Genomic DNA, 24,852 nt, shown 5'->3' with positions numbered 1-24,852 from the left:
AAGAAGAACGCCTTATGGTAGATACATTTTTTTTATTTTATAAAAAAGAGGCAGACATTGAATAGCCCTTTGAGCATGGTGAAGTTATTAATTACACTTCGGACGGTTTGTCAATACACCCAGTGACTTCTCCGTTGCCAGAGAAGAAGGAAACCGCTCAGGGATTTCACTAGGAGGCCAATGGTGACTTTAAAACTGTTAAAGTTTAATGGCTGTGACAGAACTGAGGACAGATCAACAACATTGTAGTTATTCCTCAATAGTGCTGAGCGATTGGTGCTTTTTTAGGTCGTTTTGGTTTGATTATATAAAAATAATCACGTCTTGATTATTTAGTTTGAATAAAACAATGAATAAAAGTCCCATGATGGTAGTGGACTGTCCATTACTGCTTATCATTTATTCACATGACTTTAATAATTTTTCAGTTGTGTATATTACATTTGTTTTATGGCTTTATTTCATTCGAAGTCCTCATCTCTGTAGAGTTGCTGTCTGACAAAATCCCAATTTGTTTTAGTTCTTCAAAAGGCATACTTTTATGACTCCTGTATTTTCAGGTAGAGATAGAAAGCAGCTGTTGCTTCGCTAGTTATGTCCAATCACGATCAAATATTCATGTCTCTTCTGTAGCAGGTGTAAAAGAAAGACCGGAAAAGTAGATGTGCAATGGATTATGGTCATTGTAGTTAATTACCACATTTTAAAGTTCCAAAATATGTAAATATTTGTCTGCTGGAAACTACAACTCACTACTACATCGCACAGTTCAGGCTGGATCAGATTTATCTCTAGAGAAACTGCAATGTGCGCATTGAGCTCACGGGGAAAAATGGATTTCAAATAATTGAACCAACAACACAATTAGTTCTTTTAAAAAACAAAAAATAACTTGTATTTAATTTCTCAGCACTACTCCCCTATACTAAAATAAATGGCAGAGTGAAAATAAGGATGACTATAGAATACAAATATTCCAAAACCTGCATCCTGTTTACAAAAAGGCACTAAAGTAAAACTGTAAAGAAATTAACTTTATGTCCTGAATTCGAAGCATTATGTTTGGGGCAAATCCAACACATCACTGAGTACCGCTCTTCATATTTTCAAGCATGGTGGTGGCTGCATCCTGTTATGGGTATGCTGGTATTCAGCAAGGACTATTGAGTTATTTAGGATAAAAAGAAAGCACAGGCAAAATCCTAGAGGAAAGCCTGCTTCAGTTTGCTTTCCAACAGACACTGGTAGAGAAATTCTCCTTTTAGCATTCACCTTTTAGCAGGACAATAACCTAAAACAATGCCAAATATACACTGGAGCTGCTTACCAAGATAACATTGAATGTCAGTTACATTTTTGACTTAAATCAGCTTGACTATCTATGGCAAGACTTGAAAAGGGCTGTCTATCAATGATCAACAACCAACTTGACAGAGCTTGAAGAATAAACTAATAAAATGTGCAAATATTGTACAATCCAGGTGTGCAAGGCTCTTAAAGACCTACCCAGAAAGACTCACGGATGTAATCGCTGCCAAAAGTGATTCTAACATGTATTGACTCTGGTGTGAATACTTTATGGAAATAAATGAGCAAACATTTCTAAAAACGTGGTGTATACCATTTGGGGTATTGTGTGTGGATGGGTGAGATTATTTAATCCATTTTGAATTCAGGCACAAAATGTGGAATAAGTCAAGGGGTATGAATACTTTCTGAAGACACTGTACGTAGTTTGTCAAATGGATTATAGAACAATTTGTATGGGGAATTAGAATTTCAGCTTTCAGCATTTCTGACAGTATTTATCCATTATCAAAGGTTACATAGTTTCAAGTGAGCCGTTTGGGCCTCAAGACTTGAACAGATGCCATGCCATTAGCCTAGTTTGAGTAACTGTCATGTTTCCAGACATCACTTATGTAGCCTAGTTCTTATTTCCCTTTCTCTAAATGATGCATGTAATATTATGGGAAGCAGCCCTTTCTCTAAATGTTTCACCCAACATGGTGTTACTGTTAGGGGCACGACAAGGCGATTTCACCCTCCGTTTTGAACTTTGACCTGTCTGTCTTCCTCCCTCAGTGTGACCCTGTCCCTGGAGGCAAAGCTCCAGCTGCTACACAGCTACATGACTGTCACCTGGCTGCCCCTGCCCTGTGAGGTATCTTTCGTGTTCTCATTCGCTAAGGGGGAATCCTAACTCTTAACACACTTCCCTCAGTCATGCATTGATGTCAATGGGAGACTGTGACCATTTGAGTTGTCGGTTTGGATTCAGCCCTGGTTGCAGATAATTTTGTAACAATAGCATACATGAACACCCCTCTATATTGTTCGTGAATGTGAAGCTTAGATCATATGTTACCTACCTGGTTACGTTTTTAGCATGTTGTAATGGATGATTAAATTGAAATGAAGAGAGATAGGTATGGATGGATGGATATGCTATTTACTGTGTTCCATAACTGTGTGGGTTTCTGTAATTATGTGGGTTGTCATTTTCTGTTTTGTTCTAGTCGGCAGTCATTCCCTCTGCTTCACAAACCCCATGTTGAAAACAAACCACCCATAAAATGACCTCACACTAAATGGTTTGTGGGGCCTTCCTGTGCATTCCAATCTAATGCTGGGAGTTAGAAAGAATATCAACCTCGTGGCAATTTCACTGTTAACCTCTAGTGAGAAGTAGCAATAGACGGATCGCTGTTGAAGAGCTGAGGTATTCTGACTTTGCAATAAAAACGAGGACGTTGGTGTTACAACTCTTCGGTTGTCACGGTTATGGGGCTTGGCAGAGAGGACTGTTTTGATAACTGTCCATTGTGTGAACTAGTGTCATCATTATCTTCATTGTAGGTCCCACCCTCTCCAATTATAGCATGTATATTTTCCTATAGAAATGGCAAAGAAGCTTTCTGAACTGAGTCATCTGCACCTCACTCCTGCTCTTAATCTCTCTGTTGCTCTCTGCATCACACACTCACACCCGCTCCCTGTTTATTTTTGATTTCTCTATAATTCATCATCGATGTGTCTGTTCTTTCAGCAGGCACCTTTGGCTCAGCCCGAGTCCCCCACTGCCTCTGCAGGAGAGGACGCCCGCACCCCTCCCGACTCAGGAGAATCCGACAAGGAGTCGGTCAGCAGCAGCTCCAACGGTGATGCAATGACGACAGCAGGGGCTGCCAGCGCAGGTGGAGGTGTGTCGACTAAGAACAGCTCCTCCTCCAGCTCGTCCAGTAACAGCTCGGCAACATTGACGACGAGTACGGGGGGAAAGGAAAAGCCCAAGAAGGAGAAAGACAAAGACAAGAAAAGGGCTGACTCTGTGGCCAACAAGCTGGGCAGCTTCGGCAAGAGCCTGGGCAGTAAGCTTAAAAAGAACGTGGGCGGGCTGATGACGGGGAAGAATGCAGGAGTCGGCGGGGCCAAGCAGGAGGGCACAGAGAAGAAGAAAAGTTCGCTGAGGGGGCGGAAGGGCAGCAAGGACAGCTCGCCTTCGGCCCACGCCTCTGAGGACTCTGGGAAGGGCTCGCCGTCGTCGGGCAGTGAGCGTCAGAATGGCACGGGTGGTGGCAGCAGCGAGAGTGACCCGTATAAGTACAGTGCTGACGTGAAGGCGAGCCTGAGCATCCTGCGGGCGGCCATGCAGGGCGAGAGGAAGTTCATCTTCGCTGGCCTGCTCATCACCAGCAACCGCCAGCCCTTCCAGGAGGAGATGATCCAGCGCTACCTGTCTGACGCTGAGGAGCGCTTCCGGGTAGAGCAGGAGCAGCAGCGGAGAGAGGCAGAGCGGAAAGGAAGCACCAACGGCATCCAGCAGCCCAAGAAGGAGGCGACGGCAGGCACAGAGGTGGGCTACCGCACCTATGAACCGAAAGAGGAGCTGGCTGAGAGCTCACCGCCCAACTTCAGCCACCTCAAGTCGTCCTCATTCAACCCCTCACTCTACTCCGGCGTGGTGCCCATCCCCCGGCCAACCTTCATGGACCAGCCGCCCTCCCCGGCCCCACTCACTCAGCACCCACACATGCACGGCTACATGGAGACGCGGCGCCAGCTTGCAGGTGGCTCCCCAGCCTCGTCTTATCCCGGGCTGCCTTCCTATGCCACCCTCCCCCGCCACTGCCCCCCGCAGGCACCGGTACCCCTCAGCCCCTTTCGCCTCATCCCCTCTTTCGCACCCTCATACCTCCCCGAGCACGACCCTCCAGACTACCCCACCTCAGATCCTGTAGGCGGGGGCTACACTAACGGATTCCGGGACTTGCGCGCTGCCCTGGATGTTCCTCGCAGCGGGCCTCTCCCGGTCAGACACTACTCCCTGGGCAGCGCCGGAGGCCTGTCCAGCCGCTGCCGGACGCCCAGCTGCAACTACTACGGACACCCCGAGACGGGCAACTACTGCTCCTGCTGCTACCGAGAGGAGCTGAAGAGGAGGGAGACGGAGCCAGCCATCCACAGGTTCTGAACAGACGGACTGACCAGAACTGGCTTTGTGGCCACCAACCACAAGGAAACTGATGGATGAGGTTTCTTGCTATAGGACGATACAGAGCCTGGCCCTCTTATCGCATCACTTCCTTCTCTAAAGGCAACACTGTGTGTGGAGAGCATCCTGGACAGGATCAGTGCAGTGACTTCAGAGACTGGAGAGAAAGGGGCTGTGGCTGCGGCGAGCGTTAGACAATAGGACTGTGCACATCTCTTACATTTGTTGTGGCTCTTATGCAGGCTGTATGTGTGTGTGTGTGTGAGAACTGCAGGCTCTCCTCCACTTTGTCCCCTTGTCGCCTTGCAGCTGTCTCCTCCTGGTGGAGAGAATGTATACGGCAGGCGATACACGCACACTGACATTCACATTACACACACAAACTAACACTGCACAAGCACAACCAGAAACTTGTTGATTATCACTCTCTACTCCATATGTGGAGACGACCTATATTTGGCCCTGTAAATTGGTGTTATTTTAACATACGAATCAACCTTTCAATGTCTTGTTAGTCTTTTTAACCAGAGGGTTAGAGATCTATGCAGACTGACTAGCTTAGGGCATTGCTGTTACCGGGTGCTCATGTATGACTTGGGAATGAACAGTGCTCTTTCCCGATGAGTAGTTGGGTTTCTTTTGCGTTGGTCCTCGCTCTTGTAATGCTAATTGAAACTACAGTATTATGTTACAGTCGTTGCTGTTCTGGCTTCAATGGTGCTGCTAATGTTCCAGAATGCAACAGACCTCTATTCAAGTTCATCTCTCAAATATAACAAGCAAAACAGATAGTCCTATCCACCCTTAAGATGCCTTTTATGGCAAAGTAGCCACCCAATCTAAATTCACCACTGTGTCCAGATGTCAGTCAAGTCCATTTTTAGATGTCTCCCAGTATCAATTATAGAACATACATGGTGGAGTACTGTGGTAGATATTCCCGAATGGCTAATATACAGTTTTTAGTAAGGTTGCTAGACTCTTACTGTTCCTGGCTTGTTTTTGTCATTTTATATCCATCGTGAAAATGAGGCATTTCAATAATATGCTGGTACATTTAGGGTCATCCAACACTACTAAACCGGCATTCAAAACCAACTCCCCTCGCATTTTCAGCTCAAGACCTCAAGGTAATCAGTACATGCTAAACTGATGAACGTTCACATTTTGGTTGAAAAAGACACTGTCCATTGTAACATTGTAACTCTGCTTCTCTTGTGGCTGAGAAAGGTAACAGGTATTTTATGGAATCTCGTCCATAGGTCTGTGTTACTTTAGTCTAAATATTAATACCATTTCGTGAATACCTACTTATGGCAAACTCCAAATTCCTGACATGGACACCCCATTGATACGATTAAAAACAAGTTGGATTATTTAACCCAACTCTCCTTCAAATCCTAATTGAGGGCATTGTGTTGATTCCAAACAAGTGACTGACCCCCGTCGCTTAACCTCTCTGCACAAATTCAAGCACTTTCCTAAAGTCCATAGACATTTTGTTACTGTTTTGAAGGTATCTGACTGTTATGTTGTCCTTAGGTCATGTCAGAACTGTAGACACTGCCACCTCTACTTGCAGGAAGGCAGACGCATGGGCTAGAACCCCTTGGCTAAGGATTCAGTTACCATGGGAACAGCTTTTTGGTGCCAGTGTTGTGGTTTAACTCTATTTCCTAGTTGCCTTTTTCAGTCTCTTGTCCTTGTGGCATTACAATCTTGTATGTTTTACAAAATGTGCATCAGGTGTACAATACTCGTTTTGCTGCAGTTTCTCTTCTGGTATTTTTGTACCCTACTCAGTATAAAGCCCCTGTTTTTAAATATTTTCATTTTGCACCCAGACATGGAGTCATTTTCGAAGATCATAACAAAGTGATTTAGAGATCAAATGTATATATATATATATATAAATATATATAAATAAATAATAATTCTGGAGTTTGGAACATATCACATTTTTTAGATACCGTTTTGGTCTCTTGTTACACTCAATGATTTGCAGATTAGGAATTGATTTGTTTTTCTCATCACCAATGTATTAACACTTTCTCATCCAAGCCGTGTTATTACCAATGAGCCATGTAAAATCATGAGGAAGAGTAATCTTCCTGACTCTATAAACGTATTTTCACTTGAAGCACAATAGCGAGAGAATATCTGTATGCAATTCACTGCCTTGCCCAATTGATGGCGCTCTTGTATTTGTTTTCAATGTTCCTGGAAGTTTCCATGCTCGACTTAACCAAATATACAAAAGAGAAACATTTATGGGTACTAAGATTTGAGTTTATTTAAAAAAATAAAATTTGCCAAGTGTATGAGGGACTCTTCTCTCTTTTTAAGTAACATTTGTCTTTTGAGAGGCAGTTCAAACATGCGGCTCAAAATAGTCGCCCTTCAAGAGAATGCTCCAAGACTTCGAGGTGGCATGTGCATCTTGAATTGGAACCAACTATTCCCCACAATACCATTAAGCTATATCCCAAACAATATTTCTGTGTGACGTGTGTGTGTGTGTGTGTGGGGGGGTTGCGTGTGTTTGTGCGCTTACGCTGTATGAAACCATTTTGCAACAAAACATTGCAGCTCATAAGGCGCAAACAGGTCATCTTTAATGAAAAGATGATGGCTAACTAAGAAATGGGTGTATGCGTGCTTTCTCTCCTTCCAATGTAATAATATTTGCTCACATCAACATTTTTATTTTTAAGAATTGGATGGCTTACAGACAACATCTTGAACATTTGACTTAGACTGCAAACAACATTTTTGTATAAAAAACAAATGACTGAGGTTGTATATGTTCAAGTTATTTTTGTAAACCCAAAGTTTTACAATGTTTTTAAAGATGATCTATATTAACGGATGCTAAAATTAGTGGAAGATAAGCTTATAACCTGGGTTTATGGAGGAGTCAGTATTCACCAAAATGGACAGTTTGGCTGTCAAGGTTGATCACAAAAGAGCCTCCTAAACTCAAAGATTTCTCATTAGCAAACTAGTTTCCTCCTTGCTGTCCTGACGATATGATTTGAGAATATATATTTATAGTGAGAATCTTTAATTTTTTTCCCCAGAAGCTTCCTTTTGGAATGTTTAGTTGAGAAACGTTTAGTATGTTCTTTCTTACGTGTCAAGCAGACTGGCTTTTATTTGTTTGTTTTTATTTGAATTTTAAGTTTTCTTATTTTTTTCTCACCACCAATCCATGCAATGCTAACACATTACAGCAATGATTCAATAGTTGATTGTTGGTGTTTTCAACCTATACTCTTGCTGCAATCCCTCTCTCGGAATAAGATGGCTTTGAATTTGTTTTACTAAGTAACTGACCCATTATTTTTCTATTGTACATTTTCTCTCATTTCTATGGGACATAATAGTCATCAGCAACATGAACATGGGATACTTTAGTTGCATGGGACTGGAATTGTTGCATGTAAATGACTATCCATTTAACCAAATTTGTGCATTATTTTGAGCTGATTTGGGCAGTCCTGGTTTTGTGACCAGTTTTTTTATTTTTTTATTTAATCTTTTCATGTTTGGAGAGGAGAGGCTGTGACAGTGCAATCTGGATGGAAAGAACATCTGATTTAATTTTTACATTTTTTTGTTGTTGCACTGTTTGAATAAATTCTCATTGTATTTCAACAACATGGTGGCAAATCCAAAAGTTTTACTCTGTTTCTGACTTTTTTTTTTTTGGGGGGTTACAAATGTATGGTAGGTATTCCAGAGATGTACAGAAAAGGGATTCTGTTTTTCAATGTGCTCATTGGATGTACAATAATGTTGGATGAAAGGTGAGGATTGGTATTATCTTGATCTAAGTATGATGTAATTGTGACACCATTGATTTATAATCTTTCGTAGCCAGATGATGTAAACATGAATAGTACCGTAGTCCAGTACATTTATCGATCATCTGACCAAATGACACCAGATTTTAGTTCTGGGTTAACTGAGATTACATTGTAGATTAATCGATGTACAAATTGACGAACATCTAATGCCAGCCAGTGGATATAAATGTAAAACTATTGGATTATATTGTCCAATTATCAATTGTGTTGAAACACTCAAATCAACCATGTGAGAGACTTAACAGCAAAAGCTGTTTTTACATATTAGAAACAACTTATCACAGTGTTACACATTAGAAGTAACTTTCACCCAGATGATGCAGCCGACACTGTCTGAAGCTGTTCTGTATTAGAGAAATTGGAGACCCTTATTTAATATTCAATAGGGTCCCATGTGGTCGAACGAGGTTTGGATTTATAGCTCGATCACAAGGACACGGTCTCCCCACCTGGCTGTTAGGAGGGACAGACTGTACTTCATCCATTTGGAATTTCTATTTGCTCATCGAAAGGAATTTATGCAGTACTTTCCCACTGGAATATTCTTCCAATAGCATCTGTCTGCATTACTGCAGTACTACCTTTCTACATTGTCAGTTCCGATGACAGAGCAGTCATTTATCAAAGGGTCAACTGCAGGTACTGTATCACTCATCCATCACTTGCCTTTGTTAATACTAATAAGACTAACGCCTACAAATGGGTACCTTTAAAAAAAAAATAAAGTCTTTTATTTTGTATGTAGTTGTATGCTGGTTAAAACTACTGGTAATTTATGTAGATTTTGAAGTATTTTTTTTTATTGCTTCTGTGCTCTATAAGCTTAGTCATCCTCTTGGGTTTTTCTTATGTTTACATCGTTGCTTCCATTCTTGTTTGAAATTCTCAAGGTAGGCGAGAAGTTGAACACAGTGACAATGCCATTTTACAGAATACTACAAATGCAGCATCCAACTCATCCTGCATTAGTAACATGGGTATAATGATTTACAACTATTTTACAAGCATGTATGATCCTGTAAAATGTTATAATGCGGCTGATGTGAAGTATCTATATGAGTTAATGGGACTAGACTGATTGTCTATGATATCACGTTTTTATTTCAGGTGGTTTTTGAAATTTCAGCGAATCAGTTTGTCAATTACAAATGACAATGTAGCATTGGAGGCAAAACACTTGTATTTAGAAATATATGTGCATCTGTGTATAGGCCTGTGTTCAACAACCTATTAATTGGCCCATTTGAACCATCACCATTTCCATAAAACTAGGCTTACTTCAAAAGCTCTACATACTGTCACCTTTCCTAAACCCCAAATTCAAAATGTCACCACTGCGTTCTTCATAGTCCTGAAGAACTGAACTGCTTTAGTCCCAGTGCTCTTGATACCTCATTCAACTTACCAAGACCTTAATTACTTGAATAAGGTGTGGTAGTGCAGGAAGGAACCGAACATGCACACCTTGTGGCTTAATTTGCAGGACCATTAGTGAAGAACAAACTACTGGTAAAACAAAAAAAATGATTTCTATGAGATGCTTTTTACACTGCTGGCCCTTTAAGAGGCTCTGCTGCACTTGCTTTTTTCACTGGTGTGTGTCGTTTTAACTATGGTGAGGGGAAACAACAAATGGAACGCAAAAGGGACAAGCAGAGGTATACATTTCATCCCCTTACCAGTGACTGACAACCTATAAGCAAATATTCCTGACAGGCGGTACATTTATGCGGGGCGTGCTCTACACAGTAGCGTACAGACATGGATGCTTTCGCCAATGATAAACGTGAAAGAAACTAAATTAGTTTGTAATTCAGAGACCACCTCTATCGAAACCGGTGATGCATGGACTCGCTGACATTCGAAGAAAGTGGACCGTTTCTTATGTTTTCCTGAAAAAGAAATGGAGCGATTAAAGGCATTTTTTCTTCTCACCATCGGAAAAAAAACGTAAATTAACTAAAGTCTGATAGCTTACTTTCTGTAGTTCGTGCCGAGAGAGTTGGATATTGGACGTCAAAATGTTAACGGGATCCAAAACCACGTTCAAAGTGAGACAAATGGTTCCAGATATGAAGGTAGGCTTTCGACGCAATGTTTTAATATTCTGTTTCATTTTCTTCATATCCTGAAATGTAGCTTGCCCTGGCTTAACTTTTTAGGTACCAATGAGAATAATAAACTGAAATACTTTGTTCGATTATTGGTGAACTATATACACAGAGGTAGAGTGTAGATTCCACCTAGATATTTTGCTGTGTTCAGAATGGTTAGTTACATTGTCGAATTAGTTGGACACATTGTATCGAATACTATGAAACATTTTAAGACCGGTATTTCTTGTGGAAACAGTTTCATGGTTTGATAACCTACATTCCACAGACAGAAGGCCTTTTATTCTTACTGTATGGGACTGCGGGAGTTGTTTTCCTTTTATGTAGCAACAAATACAAGCTGTTCATCGTAACATTCTTTGTTTTATGTACAATGTTTCTATATGGTAGAAGCAGGCAGCACGTGTGCACTGAGTTTTGCCTACTTGGATTGTATGAATTATTATCCATACCAAATGATGGCATGTGCTATGAATGTCCATATGGTTTAAGTATTTAGAGAATTATTATTATTATTATTTTTGGAGCTGATGGACTAAACCAAAACTTAAACACTACAGGCACATAGTGTACAGTTGCATACTGTACAGTATTACATGAGAATAATGAGATGTGGGAATATGAATAAACTTCAGCAAGTGCGATTAGGCTATATATTTAAGACCCTGGATCATCATGCATAGAGCGATGCCCGTTTTCTTAAACCACTCATAACTACTCTTCAGCAGCACCTCATGTGATTCTAAGCTTGGGTGGCCAGGAAGCAATCATACAGGAAGCTGCTATCATCACACAGTGTATCACTAAAGGTGCATCTGTATATAACTGCAGAGAGCCCTGTGGTTTCTTAACATTAATTTCTGAGATCTTTCATGTGTTGTGGCCTTGAATTTTTTGTTGTTGCACACTACACATTGTGGTGTAGCTCTGGATGGGTCTGTCTACACTGTTGATGCCTTCAACTCTGTTATACCACCACAGAGGGATCAACCTTTTACCTACAGTATGTCAGTCAACGTGCTTTGTCCCGCCCGTATTTGGAGAAGTCTTTGTAAATCTGCATTGCTGCCTCCTTTACAAGCGAGACAACAGTTTTGGATGTCATTACATGGAAGACTGTCTATGTGAGCACATTCTGGGCGAGGGACATGTCTATAAGCCCAATACAATTAAAACCAATTTAAATCGAAGAACCTTGGGGAAAATTGGTGGACTGATGATTACAGTGATGGTTTATGTCATAGCCTAGATATTCTTTCGAATTGTAAATGTTATGCTCGTGCGCCCTGTGCTGCTTAGATCTTCCTCCATGGTTATTTTGAGAAGCCGCAGGGGGAAACTATAAAAGATGCCTCAACTCCACCCTCAGGCATTTCTGCTCACGTGGAGTGGTGGTGATTAGTGCAACATCTGACCGTTGCCATGGAAACGACAGCCTGAGGAGCAGGATGTTTTGAAATTGATTATGAATATAAGTGCCTAACAGAGACGGCAGTTTATTTTAGCCATCTTAAATAGAAGTTTGCAATGTGGCTGTAGAGAAACACATGGTGATGTCCTGAAAATTATACACCTCCACATTCTGGTTTCACTTCCACTAACGTGTTGAGGTTTAGAAACGCACTGCATAGAAATGAGGAATGAGTTGTCTATGGACCTGAAACCTTTGTCTCTCTCATTTTGTATTTAGTAAATAGGCTACAGCACCTCAATACTGAACTCAATTACATTTGTGGAATAGTGTTGTAACTCGTGTGTATGTAGGCTATTTACAGTAATAATAAATTAGTTACCATTGAGAAATTACATAAGGTTAAGAAAAGTTCTGCCATTCATTTCACCTCACATGCAGACTGATTGGGTTATAAGGAGGTTTGCATGTTACTTTTCATAATTACACTCCAGGCTGGTTGTTTTCCCACACTCTTGTCTTTCCCCTCCCCTGAATTGTTCACATGCTGGCTCCTTAGCTAGCTAGAACATAAGTCTATGGGCTGGAATCTGGAAGCAGTCAGTCAGCCACACAACACAATGCAAGTGCCACAGTAGTGAAAATGTAAGAGGCGGGCTCAGCTCTATTCAGAGTGGCTGGAGATCCAGGAGGGCTCATAAAAGAGAGCCAAAATGGTATTCACACACACCCAGTCCCATAGGGCCAAGACCTCAGATCCTGAAACAAGCTTTGGAACTGGCGGTGCTTCCCATGCAGAAACTGAACAAAAACAATGCCGCCTCTCATTAGTAAACAAGATGTAGGCTTGTTTTCAAGGGTTTATTGATCGTCCATTGGGTGATTATTAACCGATACTGCTATCCTCCAGGGAAAGCGTAAAACAAGGATAGTAGCCTATTTCTGCCCATTTTAAGTGTCTAGATTGTTTTGGGCAACACCCAATGTCGGAGTTGTATGTTTATGAGTTGCTAGAGTCACACATTTTTGTTAAACAAGAAGCACATTTAGAACATGAGTTACTGAAACCTGTCCTGTTTTTACAGTCTACAAATAGACATACTTAAGCAACGTACTGACACATGCACAGTGACAAAGAAGCTTGAAATATGTATCGCCAGATACACCCTCTGAGACACACGTGCCACACACACACCCTCTGATTTAACTTTGAACCTTACTTTCACAGCGAGTGCATCACTGAGTATACAAACAGTTTACTTTGGACTAGATTATACACAGAGGACAACTGGGTGAAAGTGTTGTGGTCAGATGAGACCGAAATGGAGCACTTTGGCATCAACTCACTGTGTTTGGAGGAGGAGGAATGCTGCCTATGACCCCAAGAACACCATCCCCACCGTCAAACATGGAGGTGGAAACATTATGCTTTGGGGGTGTTTTTCTGCTAAGGGGACAGGACAACTTCACCACATCAAAGGGACGATGGCCGGGGCCATGTACCGTCAAATCTTGGGTGAGAACCTCCTTCCCTCAGCCAGGGCATTGAAAATGGGTTGTGGATGGGTATTCCAGCATGACAATGACCCAAAAAAACAGCCAAGGCAATAAAGGAGTGGCTAGAGAAGAAGCACATTTAGGTCCGGGAGTGGCCTAGCCAGTCTCCAGACCTTAATCCCGTATAAAATCTGTGGAGGGAGCTGAAAGTTTGAGTTGCCAAACGTCAGCCTCGAAACCTTAATGACTTGGAGAAGATCTGCAAAGAGGAGTGGGACAAAATCCCTTCTGAGATGTGTGCAAACCTGGTGGCCAACTACAAGAAAGGTCTGACCTCTGATTGCCAACAAGGGTTTTGCCACCAAGTACTAAGTCATGTTTTGCAGGGGGTCAAATACCTATTTCCCTCATTAAAATGCAAATCAATTTATAACATTTTGTTGTTGTTATTGTGTCTCTCACTGTTCAAATAAACCTACCATTAAAATTATAGACGGATCATTTCTTTGTCAGTGGGCAAACGTACAAAATCAGCAGGGGATCAAATACTTTTTTCCCTCACTACTACAAATAGTCCCTCTTCCTTCATTTATATGGAGGGTAGTGGGCACATTAGATTCCACAGGGAGAGTTATAGTACTGCTTCTGCAGGCTGTAGAGTAAGCTAGTGGTTCAAAGCTGCATTTTAAGCAGGGCAAGTGGATAATGGCATATGAATTCACGATTCATTAACATTCATATTTTCTCCTATATGTTTAAATCACTTTCCTTCCTTGTTTTTTGTACATTCCGAGGGTGGAATTCTCAGTAGTCTATTCCATTGTGTGTTCTCTTTCGTTGTTTTGTCTTTGGGGTCTTGTTCTCTCTGTATAATAAAGTGTGTGATATGACTATGTTGTAGGAAATGTATTGCACTGTCGTAGATGCTCCTTGAAAGCAGAAGAAAGAGGCGGCATTAAAGCAAAGCCACGACTCACGGCTAGACAGAAACAGTTTTGGGTTTCAGGACAACTTTTGTCTGGTTTATGTTTCGTTTATGTTTTGGAGTTGCTCCAAATGGGGCAAGAGGTAAAAACACTTCAAAGTGAATCCATGATTAGAGAAAAGACCCCGCATCCTTGTTTATATTTTTAGAGCCCCTACGACAATGCCATAAACCTGCTTATTGATGTGAGGAAATTGACAATACCACATAAACCGACAGGCTAACCTCCCTCTACAGCAGCACCACATGTTAAAACAATGTGTTGTAATGATCTAACTAGTAAAAATGTAACTACCAGAGCTACACACAGGCCCCTTGTTGTGCTAGTTGGCGAGGGACGTTGTTCAACCCTACAGTGTGAGGTTTATGTGGTGTTGGACTGCCACTTTCCTCCCTCCGGTAAAGTTTGGTCTATTTCAGGGCAGAGGAGATATGTTCTCCTCTGTAGAAGAAGTCTGGTCGCAGTAGCAAGGGGAAGCAATGAGCAATGGAAACTGCAATGGGCCTTGGCTGCACTCCCTGAGGAGAAAGGGAGGGAGGGAAATAGTTGATTGAGTAGTACACACGCAGAAGCCAGATACTTAAGGCAGAGTCAAGGAGTGAAACATCAGCAGAAACAGAGCCTGGACATGTGGTTATTCATTTTGGGGGGTGAATTGGATTTGGGACTCTAATTTGGGGTTTTTCCTCTCCACTGATTTAGGGTTCCAATCATTTTAAACTAAACAACTTCACCTCGCCCTTCTCTCCTATTGGGGCGGCAAGGTAGCCTTGTGGTTAGAGCATGGAACGGAAAGGTTGCAAGTTCAAATCCCCGAGCTGACAAAGTACAAATCTGTTGTTCTGCCCCTTAACAAGGCAGTTAACCCACTGTTCCTAGACCCTCGTTGAAAATAAGAATTTGTTCTTAACTGACTTGCCTAGTGCAGTTCCTCTTCCTGTTATGGCACATTTTGTTGTAGTTTATTTGATGGGCTCTATTCTTCCTCAGCCTCCAATGTAGTTTTAGCTGGTGGAGCAGTTTGGAGAATTTCTGCTGTTGGAATCCAAATATGTTTACTGAACTTTCGGAATATAACACAACCCCAAGGCACAGACACAGCGTTTGTTAATATTGGTTGATACAAGGAACTGAGTTTCAGATAAAAAAATAAATAAAACAAGATCTAAATATCTAAATAAGTTCTGAAAAAGAGCAAGGAATGCAGAATGTTTTAGTTATAAATGGGGAATTGGTGCTGAAACAATGGATAAACATAAGGCTTGAAAAGCCAGAAGAAAACAAAAATGAACAATGATCTGCTGGCAAGCAGAAACCAAGAACCTTGTAAAGTTTTAGTGTTCTCCCTTGTAATTTAAAAACAGGCTTGTTTTTCCACCATTCCCTTCTGCTAACTCAGGTCTTGGGAGGAGGATTGAGTCAATAAAATTGGTGTTACAATAACCCTGTCCAGGATGTCTTGGTATGACCCAGGACTTCATCTTCTGTTTTGAGAAAGTAAGGATTGTTAGCCCATTTCTGAGGTATTTGTTAGGGGGGGTTGGCAGTTTGGGGTTGGGGTTTCTCTCACACTAACTGCAGCCAATGAATTTGGAAAATTGATTAACCACATGACTTCACGTGAGAATTGGCACTTGCTTTCCGAGGCAAGAATTTAAAAGCTGTGAGATTTGATGATGGGAAAGAAGCTGAAAACCAAATGATGCTAGCATCATGCTAATGTTAGTGGAGTGCTCGTGAGTTTAGGCCTCTTGATATGGTCGGTTGAGCATATGCCTTTCACAGACAAGGCAAACAGCTACGCTATGAATGAGTGGAACTTACAACCTTTTGATGGAGCAACGGTTTTCTTTTTGTTTTAAAGCTCTCGTGAGGTTTTAGCCACTGTCAATCTAAAGTTAACCAGAAGAGTGCCATACGTTTTCATTAGCATGTTAGCACGCAGTTCACTTCACCACTACATTGTGTGTGTCACAAGAGTTATAGTAGCCTAAGAGTATTTGTCACACATTATAGTAAGTTGTTTTTAGTTCGTTCTACCAATAAATATGTGACTAAACTGCCGCAAAAATGTAACATGATTGTGAATAGCGGCCTTGTAGGCAGTGAAGAATTGCTGAGTGAGCAGTCAGTACCATAAAGATTCATTGTATACTTTGACCTCAGTCCAAAGCAATGTTTCTATACTGGACCGCCTGAGTGGTCATTACCAGAACAAACAGTTCCTTTTTCAATGCCTAGGCCTATGTCTTGTGCATTGTGTGATTTCTACCCTGTGTAAATGGTCTTCTGTGGGGGGTGGGAGCTCAGGCTAAATGGGCCCATATGTTCTAGCAGCTAGCCAGTAGACCGGTAATGGCAACCTGTGGGATTCGATTATGCCGCTAGCAGAACAGCCCGGAGTACTTCGAGACCGCATCAAATCATACAGTACAGAGCAAAACAACTAATAAAACATAGAAACTGAGAGTCAACATGGAGCATTGTGGGATTGGCTATGGTTTTGGGGAATGTGGTCAATAAGAAGATCTTGAGTTGAAGCAAAATCACATGAGTGTTTGTTCTCTAATTATGTTTTGAAAGGTTGCAGTAATAACACCAGGTCTGTTTTCCGTCCCTCTGTCCCCCGCAGGAGAGGATGCTGAGTCACAGTGGTGTCAATGCACGGGGGAGAGATGTGTTTGGACTGCGCTGCTTACCAGGTAAGTCCCAGACTGCAGAGCGCTGATGAATATGATGCTATTTCCATGTCAGAAATACAGTGGCCATACGCATATCATAACATGTGGGTCTGAAAACACAGTGTCAGCCACATCTCTTTAGGCAAGTCCATCTTTTGAAACTGCACCCATCTATATCTCTTGTTTTCTTACTAAATCCTAGTGCTAAGCTACTGTAATGTAGCCTCTGTGAGAACAGTGTGTCTGTGTGCTGTGGAGAGCAGTGCTGTAGGCCTCTGCCCCTGGTCATAATCTCAGTTTCAGCAGCACGCCGCGCGGCATGAGCTTTCCAACAGGAATGTTGGCAGGCCAGGGCCCCTCCAGAGCCATGCTAATCTCTACCGTTTCATATCAGCAGTTATTCACAGCACCTCTGTGGGAGCAGTGTGTGTGTTTCCTTGTCCCTTTCACTTTCAGCTCTCACTTCCACCTTGTACCGCTGACCTAGACACAGCCCTCCCCATCCCTCCTCTCTCACTTTCTACTTCATTCACTTTTTCTGTCTGATTCAGAAACTGTTTTTATCTCATTCTTTCCAGACTCTCCCAGTCTGTCTGAGGATCACTATGGTCCCATTCTGAGTTGTTTTTTTTATTTTTATCGTGTGACTGTGACATGCTGCCCGTCTCTGTCTTTCTTTCTCTCCGGCTCTCACATCCCTCTTCTTCCCTTTCTCTGACCAATTTTCTATGTCATGGAAGATTTGAAACACAGCTGGTCATGGAAACCTGCCTCACATTAAGGCAGAAAGGGTTCATCCGAATGGGAAACACTGTCATAGTTTCTGCGAAGGAGTTCTCTCATGTTGGAAACTGACTTTCGGCTCTGAAAAATGTGCTACACACACTTTCAGAGGCACCACGCAGGGGAATGGGGAATCTGTGGAAGCAAACTGGGTGAAAGGGCTCACGTTGCAGCATCCCACAGACGGTCAGAACAGTCCCAGGCCTCAGTGTACTGTATACTATACAACCCTGCTTGCCATTCATCACATTCTCAGGTAACACTCAGACACAGGACAGGGGAAACCAGAACAGGCTCCAGGGGGCGAATGGGTCAGGGCAGCGCAAACAGCTATGGGTGGATAGATAGATAGATTGTGTACCTTTTGAATGTGAGGGGCCTGAGGACCCTCTTCTGAGGACCCTCCTCAGAGCATAACCACAATCCCCTGATCCATGCGCTTATGTTACACAGGATTTGGGTTGGTGTCAAGCATTGGACTGTCACTGCTGGCCTTGCTGAGTGACAAGAGAAGAGCAGGTCAAAATCTCTGAAGAATATACAATTGTATGCTTTATGAGCTCAATTTGGATAGCACACTACCTAAAGAGGTAGCAAAGAGCTCTGTGCATTCTGTGTGTGTGTGCATATGTATACATGTTTTCCTACATTATCACGACCACAAGGAAAACACAAAACATTTTGAAAAGTCATTTTTTCATGTCCTGAATTGAGTTAAAATGCTATTTTAGGCTTAAGTGCTAGGTTTTGGGGTTGAAACTAGGGTTAGGGAGAATAGGATTTTTGAATGGGAATACATTTATATTCCCCAAAACGTCCTGTAAGTTCAGGAAAACAAAGTTGTGTGTTGTTTCATCAGACGTCTCATGACACTGCTCTTGTACAACCGATTTGTCTTGTTCTCTCCCATCGGTTAGAGGGTCAGAAACGTCTGCTCCGCACACACATAGGAACAAAATGGAGAACAAATGTGGTTGGACACAAATGAAATTGAAAATGGAGCATTTGGTTCATATCACATGCAGCTGTGTTCTCTCTGGCCGATTTTCTCAGGTTTTTCAATCCACTGGCAGAACACCAATGGACAAAGAGAAAGATGGCCACAGTGGGGATTTTCCAGTGTTTATGTGTGTTTGCATGAAAGTGTCTGTGCATGTGTATGTGTTTGTCTGCGTGCATATGTGAGTCTGTGTGTACATGTGTTTTTGTGTGCGAGAGAGGGTTAGAAAGAGAGAGCGACAAAGGCACTTGAGCGTTGTGTGTGTGTGGTGGGGGTGGGGCCTGCACTCTGTAGGACGACAGTAAAACTGTTTTAAAATGTTAAATGACCAGTGTCGTCTCATAAACAGCTTCACTGTATACAGAGTATTGAGTGACTCAATCCTCAGCTTCCCAAGCTGTGGGAATGTAAACTACCTGCAGACTCTCCAGTCCAGATCTCAAACCAGAAACAGACACTTCCTGTCCCCTCTCTCACATCTGTGAGCCACAATGCCTGAGAAATGTATTCAACACTGTTGCACCCACGGAGCCATTAAAAGGAGCATGCGAATCCCACTGAGCCTGATTGGCCACAGAGTAACAGGCAATCCTAGAAACAAGGGCCCATTTGTGTTTACAACCTAAATTGTCCATAGGGCGCCTGGTTCAAGAGTTTAATTTGTAGCTATATGTCCGAGACTTTAGAAAGGGAATACTTGTGCTGAGGGTTTGTGACTTTGATCCGGCGTCGTGAGACCGAAATTGGCGTAAACGTAGCCTAATCACAGTGCCCTGCTTGATTCCAGTCTTCAGCTCACACACCCCAACGATCTTGTGGCTTCGCTGAGGGACCCTTTGAAGATTTCTTTGTAGCTTTTGCCAGGCTTTGGTGTTAATCTTGCGCAATGGGCGAAGTATTGGAGTGTTAGCTGTGATGACCGTGATTACAGCCACACTTCCCTTTCTTATAGGATAAACAAGCATTTGATGTGTTAAATGAAGATTTCCTGTTATTCTCTTTTTATGCAATTCGGTATCCCTGAAAATCTTCTCTTAACCGAGGTTGAGGTCTAATCTGAGGAGGTTGAGCTGTACCAAAAATGGCATGCTCTGTGCAGTTATGTTTTTGACTTATTAATTTTTTTGTTTTCCTTAAATGTTATTTTGAAGGAATTCAGTTGTTCCTTAAAATTAGTTTTGAAGGAATTCAGCCCTGTTAACAACCCACCAAATGATTTTTATTGTTCTAAAAACTGAAAATGAAAACATTCTCTCCACTATGATGGTGTCTGGCCCAACACTTCCCTTGCAAGAGACAAAAAGGCATGTTACCCCTCTACTCTCTCCTGGACTCTGTTGCCATGGAAACCCAAGTCTAGCTGGCAAAGGCTTTGTTTTGCTGCCAGGGAACATTACAAATGTGCTGTCTCACTGCTGTGTGAAAGAAGGTGTGTCTGTGTGCTCAGTGTGTTTTAGATGTGAGAAAGCTGTATGGGTGAATGTGCTTGTTTTTGGAAGCTTTGTTCTAAGAGTGGAATAATTTTTATTTTCAAGCATGAACAAAATATTACAAACAGATTTCAAAATATGTTGCATAAATTCATCATTCCCAACAAAGCATTTAAACACATTTATGGCGTAATAACATGGTAATAGACTAATATTGATAGCTGTAGAGCCCGAGCTGTATCAATCTGGAAAATATATTGGCCTTGTATCCCATGAGACTAGACAAGAGCAGGTTAAGTTGCAAGTTTTATTGACATAAAAAAGGCTCTGTAAATATGCACCAATGCAACCCTGCCCAGAAGGGAAGTCATGCATTTGGATTGGAAAATGCATCTGAAGTGTAATGAGGATACATAAGTACAGTATATTGATGCGATAAAGTTGGAGACTGAGATGGAAGTAGTATATAAGTAGTATATATAGTATATGACTGGCGTTGATACATGCAGCTTCATTTAAGGCCAAAACACTACAGTGAGAAAAGGCAAGGGACTGTCCATTAATCTAAATAGGAAAATTAATGAATTGACACAGACATGCCTCTGTTATCATGCTGCTTTTTTTTATTTGCGACAATGTTTGCACTGATATCAACAATTGTGATGACGGAATGATTCCTCACTTGCTTTAAATATGTTTGAGTAGCACTAGCATTTGGACAGCTTTCACTGCCATGGTATTATCGCCACCCCTCCCTTCTAGTAGCTCTTCAACTTTTTCTTGAGTTAAGTGTCTGATTTCCTCACCGCCCCAAAATCACAGCAAATCTTCAGAGACAGGGTTACAATGTTCCTTATACATCTGAAGGAAATAGATTTGATATTTTGTGAGAGTTGTTCCAGCTCAGCTTCTCTTATCCAGAGCTTACCCACTTCCTGCCCCAGTCTCTTCGGGAGCAGTTCAACCCGACTCACTTCAGCCTCCTCCTGGGCTCTGATCGACTCCTTCACCTCAGAGCACCTTCTCTCAATGGAGTGGATCGGCTCAGTAAACATCCTCTCACTGTCCTCTGCTGCTGCCTGTGCAGAGCTCTCGAGGCACGCCGTAGCTCCTCTGAGCTGTTCTATCTCCCATGTCTTCTCTTTTCTCTTCAGTTGGAATGTTTCCACCGTATTTTCACCTGAATTTCTTTCGCACTCCTTTCTGCTTCAGCTGAGACTCTATCGTGGCCTTTGTGTTCATCTACGCAGATAACAGAAACACTGCTGTTCTTCGAAGTACTCGTCCAGCAGTTTGTTATGACGAGAGCAGACCTTCTCCTGCAGTTTTGGCAAGGCTTTGACTAGCGTGTACATCTTAGATGCAGAAGATTCATAGTGATGCTGGAGGGCAGTCCTACAGTAGCTGGCCATACACACCAGACAGGAAATATCCGCTTTGTGGTTTCTCCCCAGTCACACTGCATATCTCTGGGTCGAGCATAAAAGGAAACACTTTGGAATTCTCTGTTCAGTTTCTCCACCATATCAGCCAGGATGGTCTTTCTGTTCAGAAAATGCCTTGGGATAAAGGTCTGTCGGCACTGGGGGCTGCTGTAGACCACCTTCTCATCGTCCTGATCCCAGTAGCTCTCAATACGGTCCTTACAGTAGCTGTCCCTAGGCAGTCACTGGATCTTTCAGTAGATCCAGACCTGATCGGACCGGAGAATTGGTCCTTCTCTACTGAGACATTAGCAGCTGCCATTTTGATACAGACTGATAGATACGTAGACAGACTGAGCTAAACTATTTGTATGAAGGTAAAGAAATGGATACTAATTCAGAGAGTTGAATGTTGCGTGCCGTTTTAGAGAGAAAATTAGTGTCTGAGTACCTTTTCAGTGATTTTGATTTTATCACAAGCTGATGTATTGTGATTGCGGATCAAAGTACATGAGAGAGGTCTTATATGTAAGGGCTGTTATTTACAACATAGCTAAATGTTATGTACACTAGAACTGTCATCACATTCGTTGCACACACAGTATTTTATCATGTGTATGTGAAATGTCAATGTGATTGGAAATATGAGGCGAATGCCAAGCTGGACCCGGATGCCAGGCAACTACATCTGTTTGACTCAATCGTTCAGTGGCTGACATAGCTGAGAAAATAGCACCTCCCAGACCCTTGATAAACTTCATGCAGAAGTTTACTTTCATTCACATTTCTGTTATACGTAACATTCAACGTTACCATCTCCCTTCCCTCAAACACACAATCATTCTGGTATTTTGCACAATTTACCTTGGTATGCTCAGTCTTGACGATGAAACCCTCATGATGTTCTAAAATGGTCTACTTTTTAAAATTGTTTTCAATATTTTTGCACATTTAAAACACTCTGTGGACAATAAAATTGTTGTATCCTATTCAGTAAGCTCCAGCCTAAACCCCCTGTCTGTGTTTCCCAGGAGAGTGTGTGCTGCAGAGGGCTGTGTTGGTGAGGAAGAAGCTAACTGCCAAGGAGGGGGGTGGATGGCTGTCTGGCACTCTCTTCTGTACCCACTTCAGAGTGGCCTTCGTGCCTCAGGACAGCCCCAAACCTGACGTGAGTGCTGGACTAGCTCTGAGTATGGACTGTTGAAGGACAGCTCACCTGGTATCGTAGTAGGAAAGTAGTAATGATGCCCTAGTATTGCTAGAAGAAGGCTTGTGGGCATAATCATCATAATCACAATCAACAACATCATATAGAATGTTTTCAGACCATCCATTCATTGGTGTAAATAAATCCTGATCAGACAAACTGACCTATATTTGAACCATCCCTCTAACCCTCATTATGTAGGACAACGCAGACCCTGTGCTCCTGGGGGATCATGACGTGGCCCTGGCCTCCATTGAGAAGGTTGTAGCTGGTAAGGCTTCTTCTACAACTCTACTAGGCTGTAGTGCTCCCAAAGTCATTTGTGCTATGAGAGCCACGAGGTGTACTTGTAAAAAATATGATGAAATAATAAACAATCATAATATCCTAAACCCAATTCAAGTCTGGGCTTGACACAGGAAGCTTTAGCTGTGAACCATCAGTGGTGTACTGTGTTCTGTGTACCTGGGTTTTGACTGTAAGATGGTTGTGTAACCTCTGTGCTGCAGTGGGCCCATCCCGGACCAAGCTGGTGACGGCTAGCTCCTCTCTGAAGTTCACTCCTGAGGAGCTGGTGTTGTACTGCCGGGACCTGCGTGTTCTCTGCTTCCTCTTCGACCGCCTCACCCCCGACACACAGGCTGTGGAGGTAGTGCGTGTGTCTGTGTGTCTGTGTGTCTGTGTGTGTGCGTGTGTGTGTGTGTGAGTGTGTGTGTGTGTGTGTGTGTGCGTGTGTGAGTGAGTGCTGGTGTGTATACAGTGCATTCAGAAAGTATTCAGACCCCTTGATTTTTTTCCCCCACATTTTGTTACATTACAGCCTTGTTCTAAAACTCCTCATCAATCTACACACAATACCCCGAATTGACGAAGCAAAACCAGGTTTTTAAAATGGAAATATCACATTTACATAAGTATTTAGACCCTTTACTCAGTACTTTGTTGAAGCAGCTTTGGCAGCGATTACAGACTCAGGTCTTCTTGGGTATGACGCTACAAGCTTGACACCTGTATTTGGGGAGTTTCTCCCATTCTTGTCTGCAGATCCTCTCAAGCTTTGTCAGATTGGATGGGGAGCATCGCTGCAGAGCTATTTTCAGGTCTCTCAAGAGATGTTTGATCGGGTTCAAGTCCGGGCTCTGGCTGGGCCACTCAAGGACATTCAGAGACTTGTCCCGAAGATACTCCTGTGTTGTCTTGGCTATGTGCTTAGGGTCATTGTCCTGTTGGAAGGTGAACCTTCACCCTAGTCTGAAGTCCTGAGCGCTCTGCAGTAGGGCAGAGGAGGTCACGAAATTTAGTCATCCAAGTGATTGTCAAGCAAATAACTGCCGTTTCACGGTAATTTACTGTTAATTAACATAAACACATTTAGCAACTCCGGGCTTCCACACAGCCTACAAGCCACTGATACATCTACATTTTATGAAGTCTAATAAATCCATGTAATATAGCCTACTCCTTCACAATAAATCCATGTATGTCCTTATGTTAGGTTCTGATCTGGCTATGCCATATGGCTGTGGGCTACGCCAGTTCATTTAGCAGACAAGAGTTGCTTAGAATTCCGTGCCATTAATTTATATTAATTTGAGGAATTGCGCACATACAGCTATTCTGTGTTGAAATTGGTACTCTTATATGCCTAATTTAGAGTTATTCATTTAACTTCAGTTGTTCTACAAATGTTGGGCTATATATTTAGAATTTTTTAAAATTGTAAGGCTACCTGACTCGACTCTAATGATGATTTGGAAAACGGTGCTTGAAAGGCATGAGCTCTGCTTTGTTTTTTGCTCAGGCTGTACACACTTCATCAGTCTCTCATTCAATTTGACAAGCACCAGAATTTCCCAGAGGCATCCCCTTTGTGTGGCCGTAATGCCCCCTAAAGAAATCCATGCCTTTTGCAGCCAGTGTTCGTTGTGCTCTTGGGCTAAATATAATAATTCGAA

The 24,852-nt window shown here is 42.3% G+C and overlaps 2 protein-coding genes across 3 annotated transcripts in view; both read left to right on the top strand.

Annotated features, from left to right (window-relative positions):
- The window catches only part of LOC124004681 (OTU domain-containing protein 7B-like), a 50,075-nt gene extending 26,452 nt beyond the window's left edge, over positions 1-23,623 (top strand). Inside the window, exons 11-13 of one of the 2 annotated variants that reach the window (XR_006833508.1) lie at positions 2,086-2,164; positions 3,050-7,008; positions 23,605-23,623. Coding sequence is in view for 1 of the 2 variants with exons in the window: in XM_046313372.1 (XP_046169328.1) it covers positions 2,086-2,164; positions 3,050-4,474 (1,504 nt within the window). In the remaining variant the exon portion in view is untranslated. Of the gene's footprint in view, positions 1-2,085; positions 2,165-3,049; positions 8,158-23,604 lie in introns of those variants that run through there. The other variant, XM_046313372.1, reaches the window with a different exon arrangement.
- The window catches only part of LOC124004682 (myotubularin-related protein 11-like), a 39,554-nt gene continuing 24,677 nt past the window's right edge, over positions 9,976-24,852 (top strand). The window contains exons 1-5 of the mRNA XM_046313373.1: positions 9,976-10,442; positions 17,005-17,074; positions 22,722-22,858; positions 23,099-23,168; positions 23,407-23,546. Coding sequence (XP_046169329.1) covers positions 10,386-10,442; positions 17,005-17,074; positions 22,722-22,858; positions 23,099-23,168; positions 23,407-23,546 — 474 coding nt within the window. The 5' untranslated portion in view covers positions 9,976-10,385. The remainder of the gene's footprint in view (positions 10,443-17,004; positions 17,075-22,721; positions 22,859-23,098; positions 23,169-23,406; positions 23,547-24,852) is intronic.

This window comes from Oncorhynchus gorbuscha, linkage group LG19 (assembly GCF_021184085.1).
Source record: "Oncorhynchus gorbuscha isolate QuinsamMale2020 ecotype Even-year linkage group LG19, OgorEven_v1.0, whole genome shotgun sequence".
NCBI classification, from domain to species: domain Eukaryota; kingdom Metazoa; phylum Chordata; class Actinopteri; order Salmoniformes; family Salmonidae; genus Oncorhynchus; species Oncorhynchus gorbuscha.
This window is presented reverse-complemented; position numbering and strand designations above follow the sequence as displayed.